The sequence below is a fragment of the Lepisma saccharinum genome, chromosome 3 (genome assembly GCF_977018435.1).
Source record: "Lepisma saccharinum chromosome 3, izLepSacc3.1, whole genome shotgun sequence".
Taxonomy (NCBI): Eukaryota; Metazoa; Arthropoda; class Insecta; order Zygentoma; family Lepismatidae; genus Lepisma; species Lepisma saccharinum.
In genome coordinates this window covers 103,405,839-103,419,055 of record NC_139231.1, presented here as the reverse complement: position 1 = coordinate 103,419,055, position 13,217 = coordinate 103,405,839, and the positions used below count along the sequence as shown (strand labels likewise).

At 35.6% G+C, this 13,217-nt stretch overlaps 1 protein-coding gene across 1 annotated transcript in view; it reads left to right on the top strand.

Moving 5' to 3' along the window:
* Positions 1–12,853, top strand: part of LOC145985927 (cilia- and flagella-associated protein 251-like) — a 457,476-nt gene extending 444,623 nt beyond the window's left edge. The window contains exons 17-22 of the mRNA XM_083120068.1: positions 2,808–2,942; positions 4,112–4,203; positions 6,519–6,753; positions 8,174–8,393; positions 9,942–10,117; positions 12,677–12,853. Of these exons, the coding sequence (XP_082976194.1) occupies positions 2,808–2,942; positions 4,112–4,203; positions 6,519–6,753; positions 8,174–8,393; positions 9,942–10,117; positions 12,677–12,760 (942 nt within the window). The 3' untranslated portion in view covers positions 12,761–12,853. The remainder of the gene's footprint in view (positions 1–2,807; positions 2,943–4,111; positions 4,204–6,518; positions 6,754–8,173; positions 8,394–9,941; positions 10,118–12,676) is intronic.
* The last annotated feature ends 364 nt before the right edge of the window (positions 12,854–13,217 follow it).

The window sequence follows — 13,217 nt, the reverse complement described above, 5'->3', positions numbered from 1 at the left end:
AGATAGACGTAAAGGAAATCGGTAGGGATGGAAAAGAGTATATAGATCTTGCTCAGAATATGGACAAATGGAAGTTTGATTTGATTTGATTTAGTTTATTTTACTTCGCGTTTTGTGCCTCTTGGCTAATTTGCGAAGATGGGGATGAGTGATGAAATGATGAAATTGATGAATGGACATTCACAAACAACCAAGCCCGACTGGGATTCGAACCCGGGACCCTTGGCATCGCAGCGCGATGTGCTAACCACTCGGCCACAGGGTCGGGCTGGACAAATGGAAGGTTTATGTTGCTGCAGCCATGAACCTTCGGGTTCAAGAAGGCTAGAGGGTTAATTAGTTAGTTAGCGCTGTTGATCTAGCAGTACTACTTCTTTCAATTTTGTTTCATTCATACAATGGCTGTTCTATGAGACCACTGTGTGTATATATATATTATATACAGTAGGGATGGGACTGATTAATCTGTACTCTATTGGTATCGGCTGATATAGGCATATCGGTTTATCGGTAAAATTACCGATTATTTTACCGATCCGATATATCAATAAATATCTGATAAGTTAGTGCCATTTTATTGTAATTTTTATCGATAATCGCCATGCCCTGCTTTCTGAAAAAGTAAAAGTCTAAATATGCAATTTCTTTTGCACCGCAGTCACCTTGAAACACACATTTATTAAGTAGGCCAATGAACCTTTCAGGTTCTTCAAGAACCATTTCTAATTTTATATCGGATTGGTATAATATCGGTATCAGTAAATTTTATATCGGTATCGGCCCATCCCTAATATACAGTATTACATATGTGTATCTATAACATCCCTCAAGTTAAGATGTCTATAACATATTAATCTAGGATATAATTGTTTTTGCAAGTTTAATTGTTAACTAGGTTCCTATTGATGATTATTTGAAATTGTATTATTTCCTGAATTTTATAGCCATTAATGCATTTCATTCCACCACTGTTGCCTCATGCCTCATGCCTCCTCCTCCTCCTCCTCCTCCTCCTCCTCCTCCTCCTCCTACTACTACTACTACTACTACTACTACTACTACTACTACTACTACTACTACTACTACTACTACTACTACTACTACTACTACTACTACTACTACTACTACTACTGCAGTAACAGCAACAACAACAAATGGTTAGCACTGTCCCAGGTTTGATTACAGGTGGGCCCCTCCAAAATTTTGGCATTGACCCAGCATCGTAAGGACAACTGGGGAGCTACTTGAAAATCAGAAAAAGCAGGCTTCGGTCTCGAAAGCCAGAAAAACAGTGTTGATGGACAGTACAGTACTGAAATTAAAAGACGAACATTACATTGTTGTCATCTGTGAGTTTATTTATCCTGAAAGAAACACTAACATATACACTATTAGTGAGTTTACAACTTCCTTTTCACTACTGAGAACACAAGCGGCTGGAGCTATGCCCCATCGACAAACGCACATGCACGTTCGAGGTGCACGAGTTTCAGTACTGTATATTTTGGTGCATACCGTATAAACATAATTTAGTTATAGCCTGGAATTCATTTTTCTCTGTTTATAACTTTGATTAAATAGATGTATTCATAACAATTCCAAAATTAGTGTTTTTACATAGGGAACAATATTTTTCAGGTAATTATTGAAAGTTAAATCTTTGACCAGGTTTTAACAAAAATAAATCTAATTGCAAGTATGTTATCTTCCATTTTCCTTGTTTCCGTTAACCTTCGAGCAGGCGTGGTTAATAATCTTTTTACCAGCAGGCACGTTACGCATTTTTTTACGTCATTTCGTATCATTCAAAATGAGCAAGGAAATTATAATTAAACGTAATTTTTTTTTGGGTCTACATTTATTAATATCATTTCTGAGGTTAATATAAATGAAACATATTGAAATCCAAGTTAGAATGGTGAAAAAAGACAGTACGTAACTTAATACATTTTTATAGCACACTATGCTTTTTATGACAGTGATATTCCTGCTGAAAACCTAAATGTTACAAGTATATATGTACGAACATTTTATATTCCAAGTTCAAGAAACCTCACTTGTTGTTAAAGCGTCTACGTTCTGTGGACTCATTTTCAACAATTACCTGACGAAAAAATTTCAGAACAGGAGCAGGCACGCAGCGCAAACTTTACGATACGGTGTTCTGATCTCAAATAAACAACAATTGAAAGAGTATAACATATGGATTAGTAACAATGACTGCCAATATGCAACACAAAAGACCTCCTTGAGGAATATATAAAAAGCATAGATCGCCGAATTCAAACAAAACGCAAGAAAATTAAAGAACATTACTTTTGTCGTAAATTTTGCACAGATGTACCCGCTCGAAGGTTAAGTAAACATTATGCACATGTTTTTGTTGAAAAAATATAATCTCATATTTACCAGGTTTTATATTTACCATATTGGAACCATCTCTGTTATCTGCAATACAAATGTTTATCTTCATACTTCATTGGGTCTGATGATGCAAAAAGAAAAATAAAGTGTGTGTGGAATGTTGCCTGTTACAAAAACAATCGGTGTACTGTTTATGTATTTAATAGTGAATCATAATATATTTTTCAGAACAAGGTGTAAGACAGTTTCTTGTGTTATATTTCATATTTATGCACAACACGTAATCTCATGTTTTCATATAGTTTCTTCCTTAACAACATTGACAAGGAAATGGCAGCATACTGCAACTTTCCGTGTTTTAAATTTCTTACTGTCTCTGTACATGGCTGCTTAAACTGTTAGCATTGGCTTTGGTAAAAAAATAGATATAAAACTTATTTCAGATATTGCCACAGCTAGATGAAGAAAAGGGTTATGGATACATGGTGTTTGCAACAAAGGAGAAAATTGGAATTCAGAAGCTTCCTGTGGATGGGAATCCTTTCAAGAGCATTGCTGTCATTGGTCATCCATTCAAGGTAATTTTTGTGCTCTTGCCCTTATTCAAATGCTTTTTTATTATGGCACATTTATCTTAGAAAGATGGTTGTTGTGCTCACATGACTTTATGCTGTTTGTGAGAATTGCATTTCTTTTATCTCTGCCAGTCTTAAGTATTTGTCAGTCCACTCACAAATTCTGAAGTGATATGGCATCTGAAATGTAACATTTTATGAAAGAACTGTAATGAGAAGAAACATTTTTTTTTTCCACAAACACATTTCGTGGCAATTATTTCCAGTCGCCACTTGCTCGTGATTTGTGAATTTTTGGTTAGTACATTATCTGAATTGACAATTTTTCTATCACCCACTCATGAAGGCACTTATGTAGAGAGATAAAGACGGAGAGAGATAATCATATATCTATTTACTGCTACTGATTGCTAACATTCCACCAATTCAATATAAAATTGCAAATGGTCCATGAATAACATGATTGATTAATTAACTTCCTTAATTAATGTTTGAAACTAGTCAACTGCTTAGAAAACAAAACTGTGTATTCAGACTTTTACTTAAAACCAGGACATAAAAATTACATGTTTATATTCATAAAGGGAATAACAAAATGTCAGAATTTTCCACAAGTTAAAAACTATTTATGGATATATAAAGTCTATAATGCCAAGGTTAACAGTTTCTCAAAATGTCTGCAGCTAATAAAATTTGAGTCTAAGGTTGTTTTGTTGTGGCAGAAATGTAATAATAATATAATTGCAGAAAAGTGTGATTATTTGCAACTTGTTAGTATAATTCTAATTTTTTTATTAGTATTCTTACAAAAAACGAAGGCAAGAAACATGCATGACATATTTTAATAATACATTTCAAACATAGTTTATTTCACCAAAAGAAACTTTATCTACTTGCATATATTATGGGGATGAATATAGTATTATTCAGGTTTTGTTCAATGTTGAATATGATCACTACTCAAATACACTGATAAAGTTTATATCTGTGTTTAATTTGTGCATATGAAATTTATACTGATACATCTTTGTGAACTATAATTTTCATTTTAAGCAAGAAGATATTCAGTTATCTAAACAAAAAAGAAAAGTATTTGTGGTGATTATTTCATGGCCTTTTCTATAAATATATTTTCTGGGAAAGTGCATACATATCTTCCAATGTTTTTGCAGATCCTTGATCTTGATGTCTGCTGTGAAGGAGAATATCTCTTCACTTCAGGAAAAGATGATTGTTGTATCCTCAAATGGAAAATAAATCTCAGGTTGGTTACCAATCAGTAGCTTTTTGTTAATGTGCACCATAATATTTGATATTTTCCTTTTCTTTTTCAATATGTTGTGTGGTCCTTTGTTTTATAGATAATAAAATCTCGTAAATTTAATTCATTTTGTGCATCTGGGGGTTGAGGTTTGCAAGAAATGTCTTTTGCACAATTCTTATTAACAGCAGACTCGCGAAATTGAAGGATCATTTCTCAGTTTAGTGTTTTTTTGTATTGCTGATGTATGCATTTCTCATTGCTTATATATACAGTATCATCAGTGGCGTGCGGTGCTAAATCAGGCAGGGGAACAGGTGACCTGTACTTGCTCCCTCCCCTCCCATACCTGTCGTAATATAATACAGTAAACCAAGTAAAATTCAACCCTTGTTGAAATGAACCAATTAAACATACGAGACATACGTTAAAAATTTTCAGAAGTGACATACATGAAGCACGTTAAAGTTATGAAAAAACAATGTTAAAGCAAATATGATACGAGTATAATGTAAACAAAACATTGAAAACAAAATTGTTGATGCGCAACAACGGAAAAATTAATAAAAGCAATTTATGATTGATCAGAGAAAAAAAATGTTTTGTCGAAACCGATTTCATCTCTCCATTTGTAGGTTAAGTTGACATTTTTTTCTAGAGTTGAGCATTGTAATTCAAACGTCCTTAATGCAATAATGGCAATCAGATGGCCGAGTTTCTTCATGGCATCCGCTAGATTTGTATAAATTGTGACAAAATCCGAACTGTTCCAAACTCCCTCTCGGGAACAAACAAGGACAACAAAAATTTTACCACTGGAAGCGTATCCAGTTAATCATTTTACAGAGTTGTAGTAACTTGTTTGAAAATGCCTTGTGTACGATTTGGTTTTAGTTTCTAATTAGGTTAGGATAGGTGTATGTCTGCTGTCTTTTCTGTAAAGTTCAATGTAGCCTACTAAAAGCTTTCGTCTTCAGCCGGTCGATCATACAACATACAACTCAAGGAATACATTCGCTTTCTTGTCCTGCGCTGCGCTTGTCTTGCTGGTGGAACAGGTGGATGCGAGCTGGTCCCTCGGTAGCTATTTCGCAGCGTTTAGCCAAGGCATTTAGCAGACGCTTAGACTCTAGAAGATTTTTCCAGTTCGTTATGACTGGCAGACGCAATTTTGCAATGAGATTAGAAAACTATAGACTTACTACACTCAAAACCATCACTACGACGCAATTAAACTTTAGCACATAGCAAAAACTCGAAGGAAAAGGAATTCGCTATGTCTCTCGTAGGGAACAGCTTGAGAGTTCAGCTTCCACGGTGGGAAGTGGCTCCATGAGCATCGTTTACCTTCGCGCGTGGTCGGAAATACTCTGCGTCAGACAGCAGAGGGTGGTACGACGAGGGTAGGTGAAGTAAACAAACTTCCAGTCAGGGTGAAAGTTTTTCTTCGGCGTGTTGATTTCGGAAGAAAGAAGTGTTTTTATTATGTAATTATAGATAATTTAAATAGCTAAAAAGGTCGATAAGTAGAAGGGAACAGCCTGTTCCCTCTGTTCCATGGAGGGACCGTCACTGCGTATCATGTAATATGAAAAGGAAAGCCAGAATAGCAGATATGGAAATTGAAGAGCATAGGAAAAAAATTTCCACTTCTTTGAAATATCATTTGGATTAGTTGTAAATTTACCATTATAGGTTGCCATTCTTCTCATAACTCATTTACCTCTTTATATAAATTTCTGATATTTTTACTTTTGCTCTCTGTTTCAATTTCATTGATTTTGCTTTTAAAATAATCTCTACTTCTGAAAGTGCTGGAAACTCCATGCTTTATTTTACTGTGGTTGTTTAAATTTATATCACTTGTCTTTTAATCACTTTAGTATAGCTTGTTTTCTTACCTCTCTAGGCACTGATGTTCAGTTATCAAACTGCAGATTACTTTGCTTTGTTTTATGCTATCATTTCATGTCTTTTAATGCTGATCATAATTTCCACTCCATATTTATATCAATTTCATTACTGTTCTCTTTATCATCTAGATCTTGCAGAATTTCAAATTTGTTTGATAATTTAATATTTCTCAAATCTCTCTTCTGCATCTGCAAACTTTTCTGTATTAAATTTTAATATTTTTTGTGTTTTGTTTTTTGTGATTTACTATTGAGGGCCTCTATCTTAATTTAGCAATTAGTAAGTAAGTAATGACCGGTTGCACAGTAGCAATATCTCTGTGCGCCATCTGTACAGATGGTTGAGCATGCATACTAAAGTTTTTTGCCATTTTGATGATTTACTCTCATTTCTTTTCCTGGTAGAGCTGTGGATGTATTGGAACGGCTAGGAGGAGAAGGTATAACCCCTTTTTACAGCCTCTTGGAAGGAGGTCGAAGTGGACATTTTTTTAAAGAACTGGAAGACTTGTTTTATTATGCTAACCTCAGACATCAAGGCGAATTCACTTCGAGCGTGAGAAAAGTATCTCGATGTATACCATTATCAGTTGTCCCAGATATGCTGCGAGCTGCTGGATATTATCCAAGTGATTTTGAGGTTTGTATTTTAAATAGAAATTAGTAATATATGATGCATCTGATTGTTATATGGGAGATCTGTGTTCAATTCATAGGCTGGGTTTGATCTCAGATAGGAATTTTTTCATTAATTTCTAGCATATGTGGCTCTGAACACATCTAGTCTCTCATCCATAGGGTCAATTTGGGGAAGGAGTGTGATGCTGATTACATCACTTCCAGTATGTTTGAGAACCATACCTCCATATGGGTTGTAATTGAACTTTACCAGTTTTACATGCATAATGGGGTAGAACGTTCTAACAAGAAAGAGTTCCTTTCACAGTGTTTCAAAGCGTTTCCACTGGTTAAAACAGTTTGTACATTTAGGCACACATTATTTGACAGTCAGGTAGTTTGCAGTAAAGTAGTGCAAATTATCATTGAGGATCAACGATCAATGCCTAATACAATTTGTGCACAATATCAAAATCACTTATAAGATCACTGGCTCAGTGGTTGAATATATTAAGTGGTTGACTTTTGATCTCAACATGGATGTTCCTGGATTCAAGCCCTGTTATTGGCATGGGTTTTCTTTGAAAGAGTCCATTCACCCGATTCACATAATCATGAGTCATCCATATCATTACAATCAGGCAGGTGGCAGAAAAGCAGTGTTATATAAAAAAAAATGTGTATATTTGTAAGGTTGCATCATCTAAATCCATCAAATCGGTGACTAAGTAAAGGAAACAGAGTTTTGATGACTAGGATTGATTGATTGGATTGATTTGCTGTTTTAAGTCCACTCTATGCACAGTAAGGCTAATCGAGATTATACCTACAGTTTAAAGTGGGATCCGAACCACTATGTGCCTCCACCGGGTTCCGACCCCGGGAAACCTGATGAGTAGGAAAGTATAGAAGTTTAAAAATAGTCAATTTTGCTTAAGAAGTTTGTTGGAATGATTAAGGTGTTACGGAAAGCAAGGATGATGAAGTGGTGGCAAAATTGATTGATTGATTGATTGATTTAGTTTATTTTACTTCGCGTTTTGTGCCTCTTGGCTAATTTGCGAAGATGGGGATGAGTGATGAAATGATGAAATTGATGAATGGACATTCACAAACAACCAAGCCCGACCGGGATTCGAACCCGGGACCCTTGGCGTCGCAGCGCGATGTGCTAACCACTCAGCCACAGGGTCGGGCAAGTGGTGGCAAAAGACAGACAAATTGCATACGAGGGTTTATCCAAAAGTGCAATGTATCTTGGGTTTCTGCATGTTGGACAGAATTATTCTGGCTGTGACTCGGACAACAAAGCCTAGTTAGCATGCAACTTGATATTTCAGTAGCTTCTGAAAAAAAAAAAAAGCATACCTCCCTCGCTCCCCCATTTAGTGAATATCCTGGGAATTATTGTGCACTAATTATGATTTTTGTGTATTTGACAGGTGGAAAATATAATGCATGAACTTCAGTATCAGAATTATCCCGACTCAAAAGATGCAGATACTGAAGTTGACTTCGACGATTTACTTTGCCTCTACATCAACCACCGCCCTGCTACAGGGGTGTCCTTGACTCAGCTTTCCAATGCAGTTAAAATTCTGGCGGATGAGGGGAGTTCAGGGGTTCCACTTCAACAATTTTATTCCATTCTGGAAGAGGAAGGTAATATTGGTTTTATTTTGTTTTTTATTAATATTTTAATGTGCACCATACATGATCTCATGAAAACTGTATTTTTCTTGTAGTGACTAAATCTTTTCAGTACTCAACACTTTGAAACATTGAACATATTTCTTTTTCAAGAATAATAAAAAGAATTAAATGTAACAAGTAATGAAAATGCATTGAGAGGATACACAATTATGTTTTTAAAATTTAAGGAGATAACAGAAAATGAAAATTGTTGAAGCTCAATTTACTGTCACTTTTACAAAATGGTGGGCAAATATAAATTATGATTGTGTTAAAGATGAATGGTTAAACATTATTAATACTAATATTTTCAAGACAATGCCTTACTTCCATCCCACAAAAGAAATGGGAGATAAGTGTGATTTAGTTTTCAGTATTGTAATCAAGGTCCGATTAAGTAACAGTGTAACAATTTTTCAACATTTAATATTAATTGAGAGCTTGTAAACATATCAGCTTAGTACTTAATTGCTTAAGGAACTGTTTCTGAATTATTTGTTGTAACTGATGTTACATTTAATTGTTTATGTAATTCTTCAAAAATACACATGGGTCATGTGTTGAAACAAGTGGTAGTCACTACAGTTTTTTAATGCTATGAATTTGACTATGTGGACAATCTGCAAAAATTAAAGAACCTTAGATCAGTGGCGGATGGTGGTCTTGCTCTGTGGTTGTGCACTCATCCTTGCATCCAGAAGAAGTGTTATCGCCCTGTCCAATTACTCATACATAATGATACTAATTGTATTGACAATCCAAGTTATGTTCACTTCACACATGAAAAATTATAAAAATATGATATATTGCAAATTGGATATATCCCAGTGTTTTTTTTTCCATCAATCATCTGAAGAGTGATGTAATGTGGTCTCTTTGGTGACCTGTAGATAATTCAGTATTTGATGACCTGACAAAATAACTTGCAACATAGGAATACCATTGGAGATCACATTTACAAAATATAAATTCATGTACACAGAACAAATTCAATAAAATGAGACTGTACATGCAACCAATTTTTTTTTCCTGCACTAGTTATACCGATAAATTGCAATGCCTTTGTAAGTGACAGTAATATTGCCAGTAATGGTAATGAGGTTAAAGGTTAATGAGCCAGTTACGTTCTTTGAGGTACATTTGCAATTTTCTATTAGATCTAGTCATAACTTAGTGGCCTTGTAACTAAGGGGTCCAAGGTTCGATACTCAATGGAGACACATTGCACGGTGGTTCGCATTGCACCTTAAACTGTAGCTCCAGTCCCAATTAGCCTATGTGTGTGGACTTAAACAACAATTAAATTTATATTAGATCAATAGAATATTGGTTATCAGTATATGTAAATTTTCTATTGGTATCAGCATCAGCAAAAATTTCATATTGGTTCATCCCTACTTTTTTTTGCAGTCTTTTTTTACTATTTTTAAATTGAAATTCAGCTGTTTTGTTTCCTGTCTGTGCTCTAGTTCTGTAACTAATCTTAGAATGAAATAGATATTCTCTGTTCTGTTTTAGGAGAATGTATGGCTGAATCTGAAATTGAAAAATATATGTGCATTTTATATGGGCAACCCTATGATGATGAAGCAGAAACTGATGATGCAATTCTAGCAAGAAGTTTTGAAAAAGCGGAAGAGAAATTATTTGAATTGGATGGAGAAGTGCATGAAGCTGGTGTGGAAATTCCTGAGGTGAGAAATTGCTTCTACAAACTGCCTGATTTTCTTTTGAACACTTTTTATAATGATATATTAGTTGTTAATGTTTTGTTAGTTACAGAGTGAACGATCAGAGAATTGTAGAAGTAAAGTGCTCCCCTGTGCTTTTCACCACACCATGGAGGCATATAGGGGTGTGTGGAGTTAGGGTCCCACACTTTCTTGATCATGACCGAAGGTGGGGGTGATGTGATCAGCACTACACCCCTGGCTGCCTTTACCCCCCCCCCCCCCAAGTTTCCTCCAGGTACCAACTTTATAAGATGCTGGGTGGGTGCTGGATCACTTGAACATGTGGGAAAAAATCCCGATTCTCCCCTACAGGGGATCAAACCTGGGTTTCTCGCATAACTTAATAATAACCCATAGCACAACAGCCCACGAGGGCCAAGGCCTACCTACCTTGGTCAGCACGACGTTGCTGTAGGTTTCCATAACTGGGTTACACTACTCATTTGTAGCTCCCCAATTTCTTCTACAATGGTGGGTTGTCACCGGTCCCATACACGGGCCGAAATTTCAGGAGGAAAGTTACGCTTTCCCCAGAAGACTTGAACCTATGCACGTCCCATAGCCAGAGCCCAAAGCATGATGCCTTAGACTGCACGGCCATGGTGTGGAACAATGCATAATTTACATACATTTATTTGTGTAATTTCTCAGTTCATGCCAATAGTTGGCAGATATAGGTCAGATATTTTTGCCATTTATCATTTCGTGAAGCAACGGGTATATTCGTACAATGAACATGATCTATCATTTTAGACCACATGAATAGGTTAGTGGCATTGTAATGAAATGATGCTGTAGCTCAGTTTGAAAAGTAGAGGCTATTTTATTAATTTATTTAATGCTATAATTGAATAAGGTAAAGGTAAAAATATCCTGCAGATTACAGCAAGGAGGCATATGGGAGGATGCTGGAGATTGAACCCATACATTCGTGTTCTCGGCCATTTGTGGAGGTGATGTGATGAGCACCATGCTCTGTCTACATTTATCAATTTATTAGAGGCTGGGTGACTCCCAGAACTCCATGTTGGGAAATTGCTTGAAAAATTCCCCACCTGGTGAATCAAACCTCAGATTCCCACATCGTAGTCAGACACCCTACCAACTGGATCATCATGGCTTTACTATAATTTAGTGATAGGTCAAATTAGTCAGTATGGAGTGACTATCCACTAGTTGATGGCCTGGCACCCTATAGATTTATGAGCCTAGATCTTGATAATTTGCTTCCACAATTCTGTTGTATTAATGTAACAACATAGTTCATCTAATTTGTTTTTCAAATAAACTTCTGAAGCAGAGTGCTGCAGGGGGATCTTCTCCCTCAAGCTCCCAATAGCTTGCACAGACAATGAAAGTTCTTTGCTGAACATGATGTCATGAGCAAATAATGCTGGACCAGGCAAAACAAGCAGCATATACTCGAAACCTGGTAGTGGGCTCTAAAATATGGATCATGAAGTGAAGGATGCAGTAAATTTGAAACTTAATGTATGTAGTTATCACCTTCATGTTAAAATGTAAACACAATGTTCCTTCTGTAGCATACTTTTAATGCTTCAAATGTGCATTTTTTTAAACAGCCAAATGTAAAGATGTATTGCAATATTTCCCTCGTCATTTGTTTCTTGATTACTTTTATCCTCTCATTGCTTAGATTTCCATAATTTTTATTCAGTTCTCATCATCCTTTTTCTTTATAATTATTATGTCTTCCATGTGAATCAACGTACAAGTACATGGTCACTAATATCTGTAGCTGTTTGTCATGTTCTCCCCATCTTCGGCACATTGTTCTTCCTGGGTTCTGTTTTGCCACAGCTGTAGAACAATTTTAACCACCCTAGGATGCACACACAGTACAGTGTGGCCAGAAAGTCCCTTTACACCCGAACTAAATGCATGTAACAATGTAAGATGGTAAGATATTTAAGATTTTTACTTCCCATCCTGATCATTGATATGGCAACAGTGCTCCTCACGTGAATTTGTCACGTGCCTGCCGTAACTGACCCGTGACTGCCCGCGGAGGAAGAATAAAGTCTGAGCGTTGACCAGTTCATTTTCGCGCTTCTCTGTGTTTGGTGAACAACAATGGCAGATACCAGTGTTTTCACTTTGGAGGAGTGCACATACGGATGTTTTGGACAACTAACTGTAAATGTTATTAATGTAGGAATGAAATAAGTGGAGGTGTAAAGGGATTTTCTGGCTGCCCTGTAGTTAATCTTCGTACTTTGTTTTACCATTAATTTGTAAGTATTACACATATGCTCCTTCTCATAAGTACCAGATTGAACTTTTCAATATATTGAATATTCATCAATCAATATGCCAAGGTGAGCACCTTAGATTTTTAACACAATAAATTTTCGAGATTGTGAATGCATGTATGTCGCATATGCTGATTTCAATGTAAGCATGAACTTTTATAATTTGTTTTATATTTGAAGTTGAACAATTTCTATCAATATTATTTGAAGAATATTTATAAATTTTGTTCCTTATTTTATTTTGCAGGAGCTAGGCTTTTATGAATTTCCTCGTGTCATTATGGGAATTTCTCTAGACTCAAGAATGAAACAGAAATCAACTGGCAGCTAAAATACATAATCAGTATTAGATTTGTGTTACGCTTTGTAATACCTGGGATAAAATTTGATGTTAATTCCTGTAAATTAAAAATGTCTCTACTTAGAAACACAAATAATAAATGGAATAAATTATATGTAATTATTTTCAATAATTTAATTAATTGTGTACTACATTCCTTTGCTCTATTTTTGTGTATATGTAAAAAAGTAATGATTGAATGTCTATTTGAGCAGTGTGACATCCTCTTTGCTGGAGTGATTAGTATAATACCCTATAATCAGAGCTCCTAGGTGCAAATCTAGGAAAAGAGATTGTCATTTCATTGTGCATATTCCTACAACTGTGTTATTAATTCACCAATATAGAAAATGGGTCTTGTGTGAGGCACACCCAGATTTCACCAAATGCCGAAACTAAATGTTGAGAGCTCTAACCCCAGCCCTCGTAACAATTCCACTTGGTTTGG